The sequence below is a fragment of the Octopus bimaculoides genome, chromosome 20, assembly GCF_046866305.1.
Source record: "Octopus bimaculoides isolate indiv1 chromosome 20, ASM4686630v1, whole genome shotgun sequence".
NCBI classification, from domain to species: domain Eukaryota; kingdom Metazoa; phylum Mollusca; class Cephalopoda; order Octopoda; family Octopodidae; genus Octopus; species Octopus bimaculoides.
This window is the reverse complement of record NC_142947.1, coordinates 5,049,189-5,071,736: the sequence shown is the minus strand read 5'-3', so window position 1 is coordinate 5,071,736 and position 22,548 is coordinate 5,049,189. Positions and strand designations below refer to the sequence as shown.

The 22,548-nt window shown below is 38.5% G+C and overlaps 1 protein-coding gene across 1 annotated transcript; it reads right to left on the bottom strand.

Moving 5' to 3' along the window:
- Positions 1–3,639: 3,639 nt before the first annotated feature.
- On the bottom strand, positions 3,640–21,442 carry LOC106877544 (uncharacterized). The gene is made up of 14 exons (XM_014926472.3): positions 20,239–21,442; positions 17,813–17,905; positions 17,357–17,503; positions 16,631–16,780; positions 16,118–16,267; positions 14,913–15,056; positions 8,928–9,182; positions 8,517–8,699; positions 7,246–7,389; positions 5,884–6,018; positions 5,229–5,319; positions 4,311–4,381; positions 3,930–4,012; positions 3,640–3,844 (listed from the first exon to the last, which is right to left on the bottom strand). The coding sequence occupies exons 1-13, from the start codon at positions 20,315–20,317 to the stop codon at positions 3,945–3,947; spliced, it is 1,710 nt and encodes a 569-aa protein (XP_014781958.1). The 5' UTR covers positions 20,318–21,442; the 3' UTR covers positions 3,640–3,844; positions 3,930–3,944.
- Between the last annotated feature and the right edge of the window lie 1,106 nt (positions 21,443–22,548).

The window sequence follows — 22,548 nt, the reverse complement described above, 5'->3', positions numbered from 1 at the left end:
GTGTTGCTTTTGTTGGTCTTTATCATCATCATCATCATCATCATTAGCTCTGCCTTAGTGAAGGCAGAGGTATTGTTTTCAGTTGTGTTTGTTTGTTTGTCCATGCACAAGATATCTCAAGAACTGCTGGATGGATTCGGATGAAACTTCCAGGGATGTTTGACCTCGTGACTGGCACAAACTGATTAGATTTTGGGATCAATGTGGTACCAGACAAGGATTCTGGATTATTTTTCTTTTTTTTTACTTAATTTTTGATTTTGCCTTCCATCTTTACGGGGTTGATAAAATAAGTACCAGTTGAACACTGGGGGTCAATGTAATAGACTCATCCCCCCTCCGCCAAAAATTTAAGATCATCATTTATTATTTATGTACAAAAATTTCTTTGATTTAGCAATATTATTGTTGTTTTTTAATTTGATTGTTTCAACACATTTTGCAATATTCACCACCGAAGACTTGTGTGTCTGTCAGTGTTGAATGGACAGGAATTGTGTGTGTGTGTGCGCTTTTAGTAACACTCTTCCAATCATGAGTGCAGCCCCCAAAACATTAAGCCACCACCCCCTCACCCCACTTAGATTTGTTGCAATATAATAACCTCTCAGCGCTTACCAACCTGTCATGGAACTCTGGATTTCCATAGGTAGATTCTTTGATGCTTTCTTCAATTCAACATATGTGTGTGTGAGTATGTAGATACTCCCACACACTATAGCAGTGGGTTCTCAACTTGAGGTCTGTGAACCCCTGGTGGTCTGCAAAGGTAGTACTGGTGGGGAAGGGATCCGTCAGCATGTTGAGCTGACAAACCTTTCAATATCCTGGAGTCTATGGGAAAACTCATTTAAAAGTGGCCCATTATCTTAAAGGTGTGGGAAAGGATCATGTACATCATCATTCTCTTTTAGTGTCCCCCCCCCCCACTTCTGTGCTGACATGGGTTGGGCTGTTTGACAGAAGCTGGCACTCATCATCATCATCGTCATCGTTTTTCAGTGTCCGTCTTCCATGCATGCATCGGTAAGACGCTTCACAGGAGCTGACCTGTTAAAAGAAAAAACTACCCTATGCTACTTTTGCCTGTTTTGGCAGGGTTTTTACGGCTGGATGCCCTTCCTAACACCAACCACTCTGCAATATTCTTAATAGAGATTTTTTTTTTTCTTTTGGAGGAAGTAAACAAACCCTGGTGGCTGTTGTATGAAACTATCAAAGAATAGGGGAGATAATTCCCAGAAATTATTTCGGCTGCTGTGTGGTTTTGAGTTCAGTGTTGCTACATCTCTGCCTTTCGTGGAAGCTTTCACCCGCTTCTTAGGACTGGCTGACCCCTGCTCGACCGCCGTTGGCACGGAACTCTTCTCCACTTCGGTCTTCGAAGGTCTCTCTGCGTACTGTACTGAGTTCACCTCCCACCTGCCTGGGGAAGGCAACGGGAAACCACTTTGGTATTCATCCCATGTCTAGTCATGGATGGCCATAGCTCCAGTGATCTACTTAACTGTGGCACACCCCCCCCCCCAAGTCGTATAAAAAGTGTTGGAGAAGATTCGCATGCAGAGGACCTGCCCATGGATGGACCACTACTAGACTAGATATATACGTAATCAACATCTTTTAACCTCCATCTTCCATACTGAGATGAGCTTTGATTAAATGAAGGACTTAATATGGAGCTTGTATTTCTTCCAATTTTCGAAAAATGAAATTCTCATGTAGTTTTGTTTGCTGAATACGAAAATTGCATTCATTTTTTTTCTAGAATTTAATAATAAAAATGTTACAAACGTTTAAAATTATCTAATTGTAACCTCTCAGTCACAGCTGTTTGTCGCCATGGGAACAACTTTTACATGGTCTCGCAACCTGCTAGAAATACCAACCAAAGCTTCCTTAAACTAGAACAAAGTTTCTCAATTCTTTCCTTCCAGTGTACCTCTTTCTCGTGTTTTGCTCCTTGTAAAATGTTGAGTATCAAACAACAAGCAACCGACATGTATTTGTAATTGATATATAATTTAAAAAGTTCAAATCTCAACTATTCCTTCCAATCCTTCGAGGGTCAATAAGATAAAGAAGCAATCAAATACCGGGTGCCAATAGGATCGATCAACTTCTTGGTTTGAAACATGGTGACTTGTTATTGCAAGGAAGATAATCATTTCTAAATGAGTCTTGGCCGGATAAGAGATTTCACTTTTAAACCAAACACCACGACGCACAGACAATATATGTATTTAATATTATTTTTGTCCCTTAAACTTGACCGTTCCAACAAGTAACTGAATTCTGGACACAGTTTTAGACGTACACCGACATCATTATTTAGAACTGGCTGTCTTATATGAAATTTGGTTTTGTCTTTAAACATTGTTGAAAACCTTCCTTAGCAACAACAAACAGAATGCCAAATTGCTGTCCCCAGATTTTGCGGATACATAAGTTATGTTTAGTTTATTGTGGTTTGAGAGCCCCTGCTCTCCACCAAACCAGTAAAAAAAAAAAAAATAATAACTATTCATTATAGTATTTTCGTGCCAGAAGTTGAACCATTTCGTTTAATGTGTAGAGACCATCTTCATGGTTACTAAACCAGCTAGAAATAGCAGTCAAATCACGCCCTACTATCTTAAAAACGAAAGGACATACTGAATAATGTAGTCCCACATAACCCCCTAAAAGGATGGGATATTCATAGATCTAGATGATCAGGATTGACAATCAACACATCAGTTTTATGCTAAAACCCCTTCAGCCTTATAAATGTATTACATACAGCAGAAAGCTCATCCTGTCTGATTGTTTCCCTTTAAGCTCAACAAGGGCACGCAACGTTTTCAAGGTAAAAAGCTATTTTTTTTAATTGACGAAATTGATAGTTTGTAAAGAAAGCAAAATGCACAAGCAAGCAAATTTCTGTCCACATTCCCAACAAAAGATTAGTGTTGGTCCTATCACACCTTTTTTTATAAGATGATGACTAAATTTTGGTGGAAATAGTTTCATCTATTTTTTTACTTTAGGCTTCAGTCATTGGTCAGTATTTATTAGAAAGAGAACGGTGGTCAGCTGGGCAAAATGCTTGGCATCATTTTATCCATCTCCGAATTCTAATTTCAAATTCTGCCTTTCATCATTTTGGGGTTGATAGAATAAGTACCAATTAAACACTGGAGTCAGCTTACCCCCTCCCTGAAATTGCAGGCTTTGTGCCAATATTTGAAATCAACATTTATTAGAAAGACGATTCCAGGTGATTTAACACTTTTGATATCAACTCACGTCAGTTAACCTCTGGTTCTTTGATACTAAACCGTTTTGAAATGTGTATATTTAAATTAAAACCTTCATTATTTTTAACACCTGTTGCCCATCGTAGTTTAAGTTGGACAGCATCTGATGGTTCCAAGAACTGCATCAAGTATAATATATATACATACTATATATCATCTTTCATTTAGCATCCGCTTTCCATGCTGGCATGGGTTAGACAGTTTGACTTGGAACTGGTAACCTGGAGAGCTGTACTAGGTTCCAGTCTGGTTTTAGCTTCGTCTCTATGGCAGACATAAGTATAGTAAAAGCTCATGCTCTCTCTCTCTCTCTCTCTCTCTCTCTCATATAGAAAATAAATTTCTGAAAATTTCAAGGGTTTTTAATGAATTCTCCTCCGTTAAGTAACATTGTTTCAATGTGTTGGCAGACTGGGGTCAATATTTGGTTGAAATGGTGTTGAAATAATGGCAAAAGTTCTTTCTCAAATGTTGTGAAAGGTCAAATTAATTAATTGCTGCACACATTAATGAATGATGCATCTTCAGGAAGATTTGTCTTGGAACTGCAATAAGAAAACAAAAATTTTAATAATAATAATAAGACACTTGACAAGAAATTGAGGCAAATTTGAAGGGAGTGAAACTTACAGGGGCCCCTGAACTCTATTGGGTTTCGTTTGCTGCTGCTGTTGTCTTCTCCTCCTGAAAGCTGCTCTTTTTATGTTCATCACCTTCAACAGAACATGAAGAATAATTATTTCAAATTTTTGCCATAAGGGCAGCGCCTGGGGAAGATGGAGATGAGTCGGTTAGATCAACATGAAAAGTTGTGTATGGAATCATACGAATGTATGAGTATAAACAGTCAAAATATTCACTGCATACATATACACATCCACACGATGTGCAGCAGTTGGCATTATAAACACACACACACAACGCATTTTCTACATACATGCATACATACACATCACAACAGAGAGATATTCATAACAAGCAAGCAAGTTTCTGTAGTATTCTGATACATACGCTCATTCGTCTTTACATAACTTGAGGACGTCAATTCTGATTTTTCTTCACGTGTTTTCCCTCTCTTGTAACTGTTAAATGGGAAAAAACAATTGTATATATAATATATACTGAGATATGAAGAGCTGAGCTCGCAAAGAAAGTAAGGACAGGATGGACGGCATTTGATGCAATAAAGAGAATGCTCAAAGCAAAGCCAGACGATGCCATATGTACCAGACTCTTCAATAGCACCGTTCTACCTGTGCTCTTATATGCAAATGAGACGTGGGCTACTTCGAAGAGGATACATCATCGATTGGCTACATGGCAAAAGGCCATGGAAAGATCCTTTCTACTATAGGCACAAGGCCTGAAATGTTTTGGGGCTGGTCGATTAGATCAACCTCGGTACGCAACTGGTACTTAATTTATCAACCCCGAAAGGATGAAAGGCAAAGTCGACCTTGGCCATGGAAAGATCCATGCTAAGAATATCATTATGAGAGCCTATTCAAAGCTGCTGTTGTTGAATGAACATTAATCAAAATTTGGTGCCTGCTGAAGCACCTAAATGTGAAATAAGGAGTTTGTTTCAATACGTTATCAGAGTCAACGCGCAAGCCCACGCGCAACCATCAGATCAAAATGGCAAAAGCTGTCCTCTTTCTGCACAGAAAATGTAAAATAACACGTGTATTAGATGCTTTTTAGCTTCACCTCAGCGCTGACCAAGCAAACTGATGAACAAAGGCTTTTCAGCAGTCACCGTTCCATTCTTTTCCAGGAACAGTCTAATGATTAAAACAAGTAAAAGCTAAAAAATGCATGCACCATTAAAAACTAGATGGATGAGGATTAAACTGGATTAGCATCCATTGCAAATAAGATTGATTCTGAAACTGCTTCAATGGGAGAAAATACAAAGGTTGAACCTACCACCAACAGCAAATGATGACCACACAAACCAGCAACAACACACCTAATACAGTCAGAGTAATAATGAGAGTTATGTCTAATGGAGCAGTTTCTGAAAGAAAAACACAGGGGAAAATGTAATGAAAGTCTTTACAATGGATGCTAGCATATATATATATATACACACACACCTACACACATAAGCGCAGATGGAAGGTGTTTAACTCATTAAGGGTCTGACCAACTACAACAACAATAATGTTCCTGTTTTAACAAATGACTGTTTCTTTTATAGATCCATTACCACTCTCAATACTATGATACTGTGGTTCTCAGTTGGGGTCCATATGGCTCCTAGGGAACCATATAACCCTTAGGAGCCCATATAACCCTTAGAGATCCATGTAAGATTTTGTCATTAAAACTTATCTGTAATAAACTGGTTACATTTCTACATCACACAAAATATTTCAACAATTTTCATACAATTTCTTATATTTAATTATAAAAACTTTGATAGGATTATTGATTAGTCAAATGGCTATGAGGGTCCACGCAAATGAAATAGGGTTCAAATGGATCCATAGGTAAAAAAAAAAATGGTTGGGAACCACAGTTATGATACAACAGTCTACTCTACAATAAGAGATGTGGTCACCTGACCAATAATCCTTACCCTTCTGACAATCAGGTAACTCGTACCCGTCAGGACATCCAGCTGGACATACCCCAGTGATATGGTGACACTCTGTGTTGTCGATACAATTACACTGCCGAGAACAGTTCTGACCAAATGTTCCGCTTTTACATTCTGAAAAAGACAAACAAAAATAGGAGAAAAGGAAGGACCATAACTCAGGTAGAGATATGTTTAGAATGTCGTAGTTTGGATGCTGTCTAAAAGACTAACATTGTTGTTTGATGTAAAGTCTTTCTTCAGAATTTTTTATTTAGACGTTGGCACTGACTCTACAGGTTTCAAAAATCTGTATTTTCAGTGATTTCTTAAACATTTAAAAGTTCTCTTCACCTCTTTCTCTCTCTCCGATGGGGTACTTTAAATAATAATAATAATAATGATCTTACTGTATACATTGCCCTGGTGCCCTACAACTCATCAGAAAAGAGTTAAAAAGGGGACAGAAAGCAGCCCCATTGAAGAAAGGCAACAGTGAAAACCAAAAGTGGGGGCACAAAACACAGAAAAGTGAAAACATTATCAGAATCAGAAAGGGGAAAATATTTGTGTTTGCCACGTTTAGAATACGTGTGATTTTTAAAGAATGCAGATTCTTATTCAGAATGTTTAGATTCTCGTCTCACCATACAAACTTATCCAAACCTCTTTCAATCAAGGATGGGGAAGAAGGCATAAAACAGCAACAAAGAAACTTTTATATAAGTTATTAATGAAATTTAACCTTTAAAACACTGAATTTTCTCTAGAATTGTCTCCCCTGCCACTGCCCTCTTACTACAGGCGAGAAAACTCATACAATGACACGATGTACTTACAGTGTGCTAAAGGTATGGTGTACTTACAGTGTGCTATGATATGAAGCTTCCTTCTCAACCACATTTCAGTTCCACTGCATGACACCTTGGGCAAATGTCTTCTAACATAGCCTTGGGCTGACCAAAGCCTTGTGACTGGATTTGGTAGATGGAAACTGAATGAAGCCCATCTTATATATATGTATGCATATCTATGTGTATGTATGTCTTTGTGTCTATGTTTGCCCCTCACCCTGGTCTAACAAACAGTGTTGGTGTGTTTATATCCCCGTAACTTAGCAGTTCAACAAAAGAGACCAATACAATAAATACCAGGCTTAGAAAATAAGTCCCGGGGTCAATTTATTCAACTGGCATTCTCGAAGGTGGTGCCCCAGCATGGCCACAGTCTATTGACTAAAACAAGTAAAAGGTAGCCTGGTTCACCTGGATCCTAAAACATCGTCTTTACCTTGGAATCTTTGAAGGCTCAAAGCAAATCTCATGACATTTCCAAACCAACTCAAAGAATTCATTTACTTACCTTCACACAAGGAAATAGTCTCATTCCAGGTGTAACCACTCACACAACCATCAGTGCAGTCACCTGAGAACTGGTTGCATCTGTTTTCATAGCACAAGTCACAGAATTCTTTACAACGGACACCATAGAATCCAGGTAGGCATTCTGTACGAATTAAACAATTAGTGTTATATGAATAATATGAAGAATATAATTATACATCCATGTGTGTGTGTGTGTGTATACACAGGGTGTAATGGGTAAATTGTCACCATATTATATCTTTTATTTCACACATGTGCATTGTTTGTTTTTGATTTTGTCAACTATGCAGTATAGTAAGGTCAGTTGGGCACCATCTGTGAGAAAAACAGTACCATGATGCAAGTCACTCTGCCAGACACAAACGCACAAATATATACATATATACAGGCTATCATTGACTAACGACCATGATTGTTTCTGACTGACTGATCATAAGTCGATTTGGTTGTAAGTCGGCGTGTAGGCCTACATAGCTTTGTTTTAAATTTTTACATTGTTAAGGTACATTCTCAGGTAAAAGTCACACACAGCATTCTGTATTATACTATTATACTGGCATTAGTCAAACATTTTGGGGACTGAAGCAGTTGTGTTATGAACAAATATGAGGTTGCTTTGATGTCTCCATGACAGAATAGTCATCCAACACAGTGGTGATCGATAACCAAACCTAGGAGAAGCATTTGTTAGTTGACATCATCCATAAATGGGTTAATTTCTAAGAAATTAAACCCATTAGATTTCAACTGGACTGTTTATTATTGCAGCCGGGAGCTGGCACGCCAATCGTTGCGCAGTTGATCAGTTGTGTGTCAGACAGGTTGTAAGTTGAAGATGACAGGCTTCCATCTACCAAATCCACTCACAAGGATTTGGTCAGCTCTTGGCTATAGGAGAAGACACTTGCCCAAGTTACCATTCAGTGGGACTGAACCCAGATCCATGTAATTGTTTCAACAAACTTCTTAACCACATAATCTTTTTTTCATCCATTTATTTCATTTTTTTTTCTATCTTCTTTGTCTAAATGTAATTATTATTATTATTTGAATAAATCTAGAATAGAAGATCTTTCAGGAATAGCAGAGAAGCAGGCTAAATCCCTATCGGTACCCAGTTCCTCCCCTCGGTATTCTAAGTTCAAATCCTACCAGGAAAGGTCGCAGAGATTCCTTCCAATTTAAGTCGAAATATTACTGTAGTGTTTTAGTTACCTCCCTTTTATCAGTTAATTTTGCTCAACTTACGCAGAACTTCAACTTCACACAAGGTTAGTTGTCCCCAGTCAACCGGCAGAAGAACTATGACTCGGATAGCGTATCTTATCTTTTCACATTTAATATCGATGACATCTTGTAAATGTTCGTTGTTTTTGCTTTCAAGGCAAACGCTGGGGTCAACCAGTACCACAAAACCTTTCAATCGACTTCCTGCAAGAAATACAAACTATGGTTAGTGCTTTATATACAAGGGTATGTGTTTCGTCAGTTTGTGGGTAGGCTGTGCTTATGGGTGTTAGAGAATACATTCTCATCAATTCACCTGGTGTTAGAGATATATAAAGATATGCACTGTGTTGTTCACAAATGATTTACACCATTAAATACAGGACAATAACAATAACAGCAAAGATGACGATGCTTATGTGTTACACTTACTGTAGGTGCCAGTGTTGTATATCCGTATTTGATTGATGGGATATCTTTGATCCAAGACCACGTACCAGAAAGGTCGCTTCATCCATCTTGATGAAGCACAGGCAGCATGTTGTTCAGATGAGTCATAGATGCCATCAATACTCAGATTAGCAAACCTTGCGACAGACTTTTCCTCACAGACTCCATCACTGAAGACTGTGTCTGCATGGGAATCCACTTTACTTATGATGGCGAACTTTCCTTTAGCAACATTCTCTGAAACAGATAGAGAGCAGAACAAAGACGGTTTGAGTGCAAAAGGGAAATGTTTAACATACTAGGAACATCCACATGAGGATAACATACTGGATTACAAGCGACAAGATCATGAGTTCAAGCCATGGTAAAAATATATAAAACTCTGCTACCAACAATATTAAACTTTTCCGAAATCTAAGCAGACTAAACTGGGGCCAATAAATCCCCCCCCCCCACTTCTTTGTCAGACTATAGAAATCATCATCTTCCCCGTCATCATCTTCACTGTCATCATGTTCATCACCTGTCTTTGTTAGGTGCCAGTACGACTTCAAAAGATGACAATAACTTTAATTTAATTTAATATACATATGTTTATATATAAGTATATTTTATTGCACAGATTTACCTGATATGTAACAATAGTATTATTTAAAATTTTTACTGCCCGCCCATCTATGGTAGGCTCCATATATTAAATTAAATAAAGTTAAATTAAATAAAGTTAAATTAAATTAATTCAACTGTTCCTACACACAGCCCTTAACAAATAGTGTAACGCAGAATAACCATTAGTTACCTCCCCTACATCATCTCTATGTTCAATTCGATGGTCATCCTTCTTATAAGCCAATCACTTAAGCGACTTCTTGGCCCCTTCTAGCATCTTTACATTGTTTACAATATGAACACAATAAGTAACGGTTGCCCGACGGCCAGCCTTTTGTTTCGGAATACCAACTGACCAATGGTATCCTCCAACAGTCCGGTCTAGTCCTACTCCAGACCAGCTGTCATTTCAGGTATACAACCTTCTTATAATAATTAGTCTAACGAGCAGAACGACTGCCCTCCGGGCGCTTTTCTGCCGGCCTCTTCATATTTTCACATTTGATTTCCCAATTCTAATAATTTTTATATTTTACGTCGAATTATTTCTTTGCATAATAATAATACTCACTTGCTTAGAAAGTATTGCGGAAAAGAATTTTTTGTGAGGGGTTGGAGAGAGGAGTTTCAGAAAACTTTCATAACTTTCACGAAGATGGGCATCTTTTAATGAAAATTTATACAAATCCTTTTCAAATGGCGTTGATGACGATTATAAAGAAATTTGTGGGAAAAATTTATTTCGGGGATTTTCCCATTTTTTTAAACCACATCCTTCGAAATGATGGGGTTGGGGCGGGGTATCTTTGTATGAAAAAAGTTTTGAAAACTCTTTTTTTTACACCCCCTTCCCTCATCATCCCACTCCGGACCTATTTTGGCCAATTTTCTTTGAATTTCAAAACCATGCGAAGAGCATTTTCAGTAAAAAAAATTTTTCAATTGTTAATATTTTCAGAGGGAAAAGCGAGTGATTTAAGGACGATTTGGCTGTTTCTTCTAGCACATCCAAAAACAATCCTCTTCGTTTCTTTATCACTCTCACATGTATTGATTTTTTTCAATATTTTTTCCCCATAAATACATTTATATGCTATAAAAAGAAAAAATTTAGAAATTATGAATTTTTTACAACCCCAAGCTGTTTCTGTTTAGAAATTAAAATACTGGAGAGCCTGAGAAGGTCATTGCTGGCATTTATCCACAGTGACTTTTAAAAATTACAGAGATGTACTTGCATAGCAAGTGACTTGATCTGAGATTGTGTGCTGAAACATAAACAGTTGCAGCATGGAAGATGTTTGTGAGCCATTCAAGAACACACAAATACTCCATTATAGTATAGATGCATACAATACCAATTATAGTAAAGTATAGCGAACTGTTATTACTTAGTTCTTAACTAAGGTTATTTCTAATTATTATTATTTTATTCTTTTTACACTTTATTTTTCGATTTTACCTAATTACTCTTTTTATATATCTATCCCACACCTTTTCCCCACACACCCCATATATAGGAATATACCAATTAATATTGTAACTACTCCTTATTCTATTTATAATTTCCAGTCGGTCATAAGATTCACAGAAGGTCAGCATGTAACCCAAATTGATTATAACCGTCCTTACTTTCTCCTTCTTTCTCCTCTTTTTCTTTTTGCTTATATTGTATTTTTCCACTCTGATGAGGTTCTCTGATTCAATTTGTTATAACTACCTACAATGATAACTATCCTTACCATCATTGCAGCCACTGGTGCAAAGAACCACGACAACTGAAACAGCAGTAAGTCAAAGTTGTGTCTTTTTGTAACTAATTAATGAATGGTAATTGATATGGAAAGCAATTATTATCAATTGTATCTCCATTTTCTGTTTGCCTTTATATATATATATCATCATCATCATCATCATCGTTTAACGTCCGCTTTCCATGCTAGCATGGGTTGGACGATTTGACTGAGGACTGGTGAAACCGGATGGCAACACCAGGTTCCAGTCTGATTTGGCAGAGTTTCTACAGCTGGATGCCCTTCCTAACGCCAACCACTCAGAGAGTGTAGTGGGTGCTTTTACGTGTCACCCGCACGAAAACGGCCACGCTCGAAATGGTGTCTTTTATGTGCCACCCGCACAAGCCAGTCCAGGGGCACTGGCAACGATCTCGCTCGAAAATCCTACGGGAGCCAGTCAGGCGGTACTGGCAACGGCCACGCTCAAAATGGTGCATCTCATGTGCCACCCGCACAAGAACCAGTCCAGGGCACTGGCAACGATCTTACTTGGCTTGCCGGGTCTTCTCACGCACAGCCCATTTCCAAAGGTCTCGGTCCGTAGTCATCGCCTCGGTGAGGCCCAATGTACGAAGGTCTTGCCTCACCACCTCAGCCCAGGTCTTCCTGGGCCTACCTCTTCCACGGGTTCCCTCAACTGTTAGGGTGTGGCACTTTTTCACGCAGCTATCCTCCTCCATTCTCACCACATGTCCATACCAGCGCAATCGTCTCTCTTGCACGCCACAACTGATGCTTCTAATGTTCAGCTTTTCTCTCAAGATACTTACACTCTGACGGGTATTCACATTGACATTACACATCCAACGGAGCATACTGGCTTCATTCCTTGCGAGCTTACGTATGTCCTCAGCAGTTACAGCCCATGTTTCACTGCCATGTAGCATGGTTGTTCGTACGCATGCGTCATACAGTCTGCCTTTTACTCTGAGTGAGAGTCCCTTTGTCGCCAGCAGGGGTAAGAGCTCTCTAAACTTTGCCCAGGCTATTCTTATTCTAGCAGCTACACTTTCAGCGCACCCACCCCCACTACTAACTTGGTCGCCCAGATAGCGGAAGCTATCGACTACCTCTAGTTTTTCACCCTGGAATGAGATAGAAGTTGTTTCCTGTTTGTTTGCAGTCTTTATTGCACCTGAACATCTGCCACAAACAAAAACTAACTTGCTAGTTAACCTGCCTTTGATGTTGCTGCACCTCTTATGTGTCCATAGCTTGCACCGGGTACATCTTATAGAGTTACTACCTACTCCTTTTCTACATACTGAGCAGGGCCATCTACCTGAAGGGGTTTGTGTTTTATCTACCTTCCTACTTATTAGGATTTTGGTTTTAGCTAGGTTGACTCTAAGGCCCTTCAATTCTAGACCTTGCTTCCACACCTGAAACTTCTCCTCTAGTTCTGATAGTGACTCCGCAATTAGGGCAAGGTCATCAGCATAGAGGAGCTCCCAGGGGCAACCTGTCTTGAACTCCTCTGTGATTGCCTGGAGGACTATGGTAAATAATAGGGGGCTGAGGACGGAACCTTGGTGGACCCCTACCTCTACCCGGAATTCATTGCTGTACTCATTTCCAACCCTCACCTTACTGGCAGCATCTCTGTACATGGCTCGCACAGCTCTCACTAGCCATTCTTCTATCCCAAGTTTCCTCATTGACCACCAGATAAGGGATCGGGGGACCCTGTCAAAGGCTTTCTCCATGTCAACGAAAGCCAGGTACAGAGGTTTATCCTTAGCTAGGTATTTCTCTTGCAACTGTCTCACTAGAAATAAGGCATCAGTAGTGCTTTTACCTGGCACGAACCCAAACTGCATCTCATCTAAATTGATTCGCTCCCTAATTAGTTGGGCTATGACCCTCTCTGTAACTTTCATAACCTGATCTAACAGCTTGATGCCTCTGTAATTATTTGTATCTAAAGCGTCCCCTTTACCTTTATATATATATATATATATATATATATATATATATATATATATATATGTATATATAAAGTGAAGTGTATTGCCACTTAAGTGTGGCTGACCCCTAGGGGTGGATGTTACTGTTGCTTTAGCCCCAGGAGGACATCTCCTCCAGCTGGCTTATTGACACACTACTGTGTCCTCCTATTTGTTTTGCCAAGGGAAGTTATCCCTCTCATCTTGATCGTAGCACGAACGGACCCGGGTTTCAGGGTTATTTCCCTTCGTCAGCGTCCGATAGCTACCGACCTTCGATGAGAGGTATAAATTCTTGGCAACCTTATGTATATTTTTCCAGTGAAATTCTTCACTGATAACGAAAAGGTGAAAACAAGCAATGTTAATTCTCTAAATGAAGTATTAACAGTAACTGCACGATAAAGTGAAGTGTATTGCCACTTAAGTGTGGCTGACCCCTAGGGGTGGATGTTACTGTTGCTTTAGCCCCAGGAGGACATCTCCTCCAGCTGGCTTATCGACACACTACTGAAGTTTGTTTAAAAAGAAAAACCCTGACAGTGTAATTTTATGAGAAATACTGTCATAAAATGGTTAACTGATGTCGGAAGACTTTTTTATACCACTTAGTTCTGCTGATTACATCTGCCCCTGCCCGAACTACCTTTTCCAGTCTAAATACTTCAAAATAACATTTCCCAACCAGCAGTGTTTCTTGGAATTAGGTCACTTTACAAAACTGAAGAATCAAAGAACAGAAAGAGGAAACCAGAAGGAAAAAATGCCAAAACAGCAACAGAAATGTAAAGTTCCCAAATCAAATCTATTCTTAGATTGTGTTTCAATGAATTTGATATCTTTTTTATTCAAAATATTCTGATTCCAGTTGGCTTTTATGCATGTCACACTGCCTGCTCTATATGTTAATACTAATCTATACACATATTAAACTTACTTAAATACATGTTTGCACTAACATAACCATCTAATTTAACCTCACCTATATATATATATATATATATATATATATATACATACATATGCATATATGGGTACAGGACGTCACCAACAGTCAGTAAACAACATGAAATACGAAAATAAATGAGTTCAGTATGTATGCATGGATGTAATCATTGCTGTCATTGTTTCAACATCCACTTTTCCATGCTTGCATGTGATGAATGAAGTTTATTAAGGCAGGCTTTCTACGGCTGGATGCCCTTCCTGTCTCCAACCCTCCCTGTTTCCTAGTAAAGTAATATAAGCTGGCAGAAACGTTAGCACGCCGGGCGAAATGCTTAGCGGTATTTTGTCTGCCGCTATGTTCTGAGTTCAAATTCCGCCGAGGTCGACTTTGCCTTTCATCCTTTCGGGGTCGATTAAATAATTACCAGTTATACACTGGGGTCGATATAATCGACTTAATCCGTTTGTCTGACCTTGTTTGTCTCCTCTGTGTGTAGCCCCTTGTGGGCAGTAAAGCAATAACACATGTACATAATATACACACGCACTCACACACATGCACATGCACACACACATATTTATTTATATTATCAGAAGTTGATGTTTCTTCCATTCTTACTCAAGTCACACCCATGAAATCTAGAAGGAATTTGGAACAATCAACTTACCATAATTTGGAGACTGGCAGTCATCACCATGCCACCCTGTTTCACAACCACCCTGGCATGCTCCTGTCAGCTGGTGGCATGTCGATCCATTAATGCAGTTACACTTTTGTAAGCAGTTCTCACCGTAGAGTTCTGGAGGACAGCCTAAAACAAGAACATTGAATAGAGAAATAAATATGCAGAGAATGATGGGTAAATTGTCGCCATTTTATATTTCTAATTTCCCGCATGCTCATTGTTTACTTTTGATTTTGTCAACTACACAGTATAGAAGTGTCAGTTAGGCACCATCTGTGAGAAAAACAGTACCATGACACAATTTACTCTGCCAGAAATTTGGAAATGATATGCTGTACTACTTGGTATTCATGCCAGAAGATCCAATACGAACATCTCAGAGTGTTTGGGTGTTAATCTGAGGATAGTGCAGAGGATTCGGAAAGCATTGGATGAGTCTAATGTTGATTATGAAGGTATGGCAGCTTGGAAAGCTCACTCTGATCATTCTGATAACAAAAGAATTCCTGAATTTGTTGGTGAGATCCAGGCCATGATTGACAAAAGTCCTTTCAAGTCAATCAGGTCCATCTTATTAAACAGGTAGTGCATGAAGACATTCGGTATTCCTCATGCAAGATGAGAAAGGGCCAGCTTTTATCCCAAGCCATCAAGGTCAAGAGAAAAGACCATGCTACAAAGCCAACCCCAACAGCCACAATTATTAACATTTTCTACAAAATTTACGAATATAAACTGTCTGTTTATTATTAAATATATTTGCAGATTGGAAGTAGCAGTGATTGGAGGAAAGAGAAAGAAGAGGAGAACAACAACAACAATAACAAAAATAACAACAATATGTCACTAAGTATTAACCAGTGACAGAGTTTCACCATTCAACTCCTTACCCCCCACTGCTGCTTCAATGTTGATCCCTGAAGCTTTCAATCTGGCTCTCAACTGGGGTCCACAGAAAAATCTGCTGTTTCAATTTATGTGCAATATATGTGCAGTTATATTTCTGCAGTACACAAAATATTTTAATAATTGTTTTTTTTTTTGACAATTCCTATTAACATTTAATTATAAAAATACACAGCAAATGGCTTTGGAGGCCCAGTGGAGTGAAATGGGAATTAATGGCATCCCTAGGCAAAAAATGGTTGAGAACCACAGTTGTAAATGATGCTACAGCAGCAACTTACCCAGGAGCTCTATATTCCGAACGCACATTCCAGTTCCTTGAATGTTGAGTGAGTCCGTAAAGATGTCACCTTGGCATTTCAGTGTGGTGTCTGATATGAGAACGCAGGACAGTTTGTCATCTTGTCCTGTTGTCACAATAATTTCATTATCTGCAAGTGAAGAACAACAGAGAAGTGATGAGGTAAGTGGCAAGATACAGAAATGATGAAGACAAGCCATGTTGTCTATTCCAGTCTGAAAGCTTTGCTTGCAAACCCAACGTTCTGCTATAATTAGAAGCTTGTCAGTTCATTGCATTGGGAAGGGATGGAATTAACACAGTCATGTCTGCACCTGTATTTCTAGTCATAGTCTTCCTGAATTAAAAAAAAAAAACGGAAAACCAAAGTAGGTGGTCATGGCTAGAATACGTTTGATCATAGGTCCATTGACAAAGGCACAACCTGATCATAGACAACAACAACAACAATGAAATCAGATGTTTGATGAGAGAAGAGACTTGATTTACTTACTCAAATCCTCTATGATCAATATTATTGTGTTGATTCGGTAGAGATTATAGAAATCCACTTTTAGTGGGAGATCAGCACAGTTTTTGTTATCAGCACTAAACAAATGGCCATGAGTTGGGTTTCCTTTTTCTATGAACTTGTGGTATAATCCTGAAAGAGAAAGTGAAAACGACAACGGGTTTGACTGACAATAGTAAAGACAAGGAAACTGGAATGGTATGGCCATGTTAGTAGAAGCTCCAGCTGAGCAATGACAATCTTGCAGGACGCAGTGGAAGGTGGAGAAAAAGCAAGGCAGGCCAAAAGAGTGGACAGGCTTCAGTTTTGCTGAGCCACAGAGGGCAGGAGAAAACCAAGAGGGGTTCACTCTCCTGCTTGCAATATATCAGATGCTGGTTGTATCATTAATCAGCAAGAGGAAATGTCCTCTTCAGGTTTAAAAAATCACAGTAATGTTCATTTGTATGGAACAGCCAAGTGGCAACAAACATTACTTGCCAGTACAGTTACTGCTTTCATCTCTTATAGAAATTTTATAACTAGCTGCTTGCTTGTGTGTGTGTGTGTTTGTACATACATATATGTATATATATATGTGTACACACACACGCACATATGAGTATTATGTGTATATATATATATGTGTGTGTGTGTGTGCACATATATTTGCTTGTAGATCAATAATAATTCTCAATCCAAAATGAAAAAGTTCTAGAAAGTTCTTACGTTGCTGACAGTTTGGTCCGCTGTAGCCCTCCAAGCACTCTCCTGCACACGTGCCATCGTTAGCAAAATCACATTCCTTCAGTTCCTTGCAATGGCACTGGTACTTCTGCTGTTTGCCAAACCTGTCGACATTTTTTTTGCATCCCTCTGTTGAAGACAAAACAATATAACGTCAGTGTATGTGTGCATATGCACATGTGTGTGTGTGTGTTGTTATTATTATTATTATTATTATTATTATTATTATTATTATTATTATTAAGGTGGCGAGCTGGCAGAATTGTTAGCATGCCGGGCAAAATGCCTAGTGGTGTTTGGTCTGCCCTTATGATCTTTTGGGGTGGGCCAGCTTGCTACACTCGTTGCAATATGTGAGATTGTTTCATTTTCATTGCCACACACCTTACAAAGGGATAATCCACCTTATTCTAACCCATTCAAGTTAATACCCCTTACCTGGAATTCTACTGCACGCCTTGAAGCAGGCCTCTTTTTTCTGGGGCGCATCCGTGACACAGTCTCCGTTGGTAATGTTGCAATCAGCTGCACCTTTTAAGTGAAAATAGAAAGAGGGACTGTGATGAGAATGTTCTGGAATTGTGGTTTTAGTAACATTAGGATGAGAGAAAAGACACACAGACACACACTGAATAATAATAATAATAATAATAATTAACTTATGGTGCTGCTCAAGTTCACCACAATTCCTCAGAAAATAGAACCAAAACTGCATGAACAATATTCTTTTATTCTTTTATTACTTGTTTCAGTCATTTGACTGTGGCCATGCTGGAGCACCGCCTTTAGTCGAGAAAATTGACCCCAGGACTTACTCTTTTCAAGCCTAGCACTTATTCTATTGGTCTCTATGTATGGATATATGCATATATTTATATATTATTTATATCATTATATATATCCACACATATATATGTAAAATTTAAGTATTTATACATATATATATATATATATATATATACATACACACACACACACACACACACACACAGTGGGGAGAGAGACAGAGAGGGAGTATAAACATAAATTAGTGCAGACTCTATATATGCATATCAGTGCTGAAGCCACAGCTGACTGGCTGGCTGGCTGGCTGGCTTGTTGACTGTGAAGTTGGCTGCTGGTGTTTTGTGGGGCAATCACTCTGCAAAGCTGTGAGTGGGCTTGGAATTGCTGGTGCAGCAACAAAGCAGAATAAGAAGTGATTAGATGGCCATGCAGGGCAGACTTTCGGCTTGTTGCTGCTGAGGGGTGGGACTTGATCAATCTTGGTCCAGTCAGCTGGGTGAGTCAGGGAGATGGGGAGGGGGACATGCTGAAAGGCCTGAAATACCCCAAAGACCCCCAGGAGCATCACTGATGATGCATCCTATAACATCTGGGAGATGTATCTTGGAACTATACGTGTGTGTGAGTGCATACACACCCACACACATACATGCATACACACACAAACATACACCCATATATACCGAAGCCTTGTGATTGAATTTGGTCGGTGGAAGTTACTGCCATGTGTGTATATGTCTGTGTATGTGCTTGTGCCTCTCTCCCAAAGAGAGAGAGGGAGAGAGGGTGTGTACCTACATATATATACAGGTATGTTGGGGCAAACAGGAAAAATAGAACTCAAAATATGAGAATATATTTTTATTAGTATTTAGCAGAAGCAACGGAGTGACTCAAGGTTCATACATTGGCACTTACCAAAGTGATTAGTGTCAATGCACGAAACTCTCTGACCTTGAGTCACTCTGTTACTTCTGCTAAATAATATATATGTGTGTGTGTGTGTGTGAATGTATGTATGTGTATATATATATTTATATATGAATGTATGTATGCATGTATATATGCATGTATGTATATATGAATGTATGCACATGCAGGGAGAAGAGGGAGAGAGAAAGAAAGAGTATTATAGAGTGGAAGAGATAAATGGAAGCATACAGAAATGGAGAGAAAGAGAGAAGGGACAGGAAAATAGTAAGTCAAAAAGAGGGACAAATTTCTTCCTCCAGAAAAGAAACAGAGAGAGAGAGAGAGAGAGAGACAGACACACTGACAGACAGGCAGGCAGATAAATTTGATAGAGAACATATTTTAGTGTTTATTCCCACTGCGGGGACTGCTGAGACAAGTGTTTTTTGTACTGAAGCCTAGGTTTAACAAATATCCTTTGTATGGGGGTCTATGAAAAGTAGGGGTCTCAGCAGACACACTGATTTTGCCTTCAGAGAGCCAAAGAGGGGTTCATGACTATTTGACAGACATCATCATCCTCATCATCGTTTAACGTCCTCCTTCCACGCTGGCATGGGTGGGATGGTTTCAGAAGAACCGGCCAAGCAGAAGCCTGCACCAAACTTCTGTAACTGTTTTGGCAGGATTTTTACAGCTAGATATCCTTCCTGACCCCAACCACTCACTCAGCAGAGTGGACCTCTGACCTTTTATTTAAAAAAAAAAAAGAAGTAATAGTAGCACATAAAAACATATATTGTCGTTATTAAATAATGTGTGTGTGTGTGTGTGTGTGTTACAACATTAAGAGTTTTTTTAACTCTTATTTCTAGCAATGTAGGTGGTCATACTTAACGATTAAATGTTTCCTTTAGGGTATTAAATTGCACCTAGCTGTTTATATTAGTTTTTAGTACATATATATATATATATATATATATGTATATGTATGTATGTTTATATGTATGTATGCATGCGTGTATGTTTGTATATATGAGTGTGTGTGTGTGAGAGAGAGAGAGAGAAAAGTAGACAGGCAGGTAAAACAAATGCACAAAATTTATCGAGTGAATGGTCAAAAGATGACCAAACAAAAAATTAGAAAAAAAAATCATAATAAATACCTGCTATATTTGTGGGTCCATTCCAACCAACCATAAATATTCCAACAGCAAAGAGCATCAGTGCAGATGTAGTTGCCATGGTAATTAAATAATTTGATGCTTATCCCCTTTTTTTTTTTTCTTGTTTTGTTATTTTTCTCTCTCTTTTGCTCCTAGATTTCACTAATTTGGTTCGACTCCAGAAAGAATCTCCAAGATCTTATTTTCCAATCTCGTTTTCTAGCTTCAGAGGATTTTTAAGCAGGGTCCTTAACACATTCTCCTAAACCTTAAATTGTTTCTGGTCTTCTTTCAGTCTTACATATAAACACAACACATTGTTACAATTTATCTTTATACAAATTTATATACAAACATATATAAACAACAATTGTTTCACTAAATGATGTTTGGAGTCTCTTTAATATAATTAATGTAACAAATACTCTACAAAAATTCGTTCCTTCGGTATTGTGTATTTCTCAGGGATGTCTACAAGGGTGTGCTGTCAAAGACTTTAAAGCTGCTCCTGTTTTCAACTTGCTGTTCTCCAAAGGCGTGGCTAAAGCTAGCTAAAAACTCAGTCATTTGCAAAAAATTTACATAAAAATAATATAATTAAGCAAATATAAATATCTATTTGATCAAAATGTATAAACTTGTAGCACACCCAATACTTCAATACTTCTGCTTCATTGCATCATTATCTAATATGACAATCTTAGAAATTTTGAGATTCTTCAACAAAATAGATAAATAAATAGTTGAAGATTCTTCCAAAATTTCATTGGTGTAGGTTCTGTCTTTTAAAAGAAATTCAAAATCCAAATTTGTTGGTGCTGCAGATGATAGATGCTTTGACAAGATGAGATCCTTTATGATATCTCGAGTTCTGAGTCAAAATTTTTGAATTCAAACCATGTGAAAAAAGAAGCCAACTTTAAAAAAAGCTATGACAAACAAACAAGGAAAGAGTTTGGATGGCGGAGGGGGAGGAGGAAGGGGAGGAGGAGGAGGAAGTTGGTGTCGAGTTGTAACACTTCAGGACTTCCAAATGGAAACCTTCCACTTTCTTCTTTTCTTTAGCTTTAACCTGTTAAAGGGGTCACAAAATATCTATATGGCGGCGGGGATGGGTGATAAAGCTGATACTTGTAACATACGTGGGGGGGGGGGGGTCAAGGCTTCAGTTGTCTCTTCTCTACATTCCTTCACAAAAGAAAACAAATATACACATAGTGAACGTAATGGCATTTAATTTAGCATGTGTATATGTATACATGTGTGCATGTATGTGAGTGCTTATGTGTGTGTGTGCATACGTGTGTGTGTGTATGTGAAGATCTATAATATATTTTTCTGCACTGTATTCAAGTAGGGGGGTGTGTCTACCAATTACAGCTAATAAATATTAATGTCTAAGCATGTACAAGATCTGACATTTATAGGGGATGGAGGGATCAATTAATTACACAGAGGGCCCCCATTATATCACTAGTACTTATTTTATCAATGAACAGAATCACTAAAGCTATGTGGGGAAACAGTCCCCATCATGTTTGAGGCTTTTCATGTATACCACTGGACATAAAGGGTCACAAAAAATGATGGTTGACAGAATGGAGACCTCCATGGACTGTGAGGTCATTCAGCTATCTGATACTTTCCTGATTATTCTGGCCGTGCCTAGGAGGCAAACCTTTTGTAACAGTTCCACTGGGCACCAGGCACATAACCACGGTGGAGCTATGGGGTACTCAGCACCCCCTGTATGAGAATTTGTTTTATCCACTTTTGAAATAAATACATTGTCGCTACCTTCTTTTTTCTCGTAAGCAATATCTGAAGTCGTTAAAGATGCAATAAATTGAATTTCTTTTGATTTAGTAGTTAGTGATAGGAAAACGTGGGTAAATTTAGAGCTGGTCCAAAGTGTTTGTTGTAGCTGTAACTGTTGTCGCAAAATTAGCTGCTGACCCGGTCATCAACTGTGGGGTTGAATTAAGGAGTGAGTGACACTGGGTCAGTTGTTGTTGTTGTTGTTGTTGTGGTGGTGCTCATGGTGGCGACGGCGGTGGTGGTGCTGGTGATTGTCGTTGTTACTGTTGAAATGTATGTGAAGAATTGTTGCTATAGTTAGAGATTTATGGTAATAAACGCACCCCTACACACGTATATATGTGAATAGAGACGGACGTTAAAAAGTCATTTTATTTCTACTTGTCAGAGAGGATTATTATTCGTGAAAAAGGAACAAAAATTTTTGAAATTTCCCAAAATATACATTCAGAAAGGATTTTTCAGGTGAGTACCTTCACTGAATAATTTTTC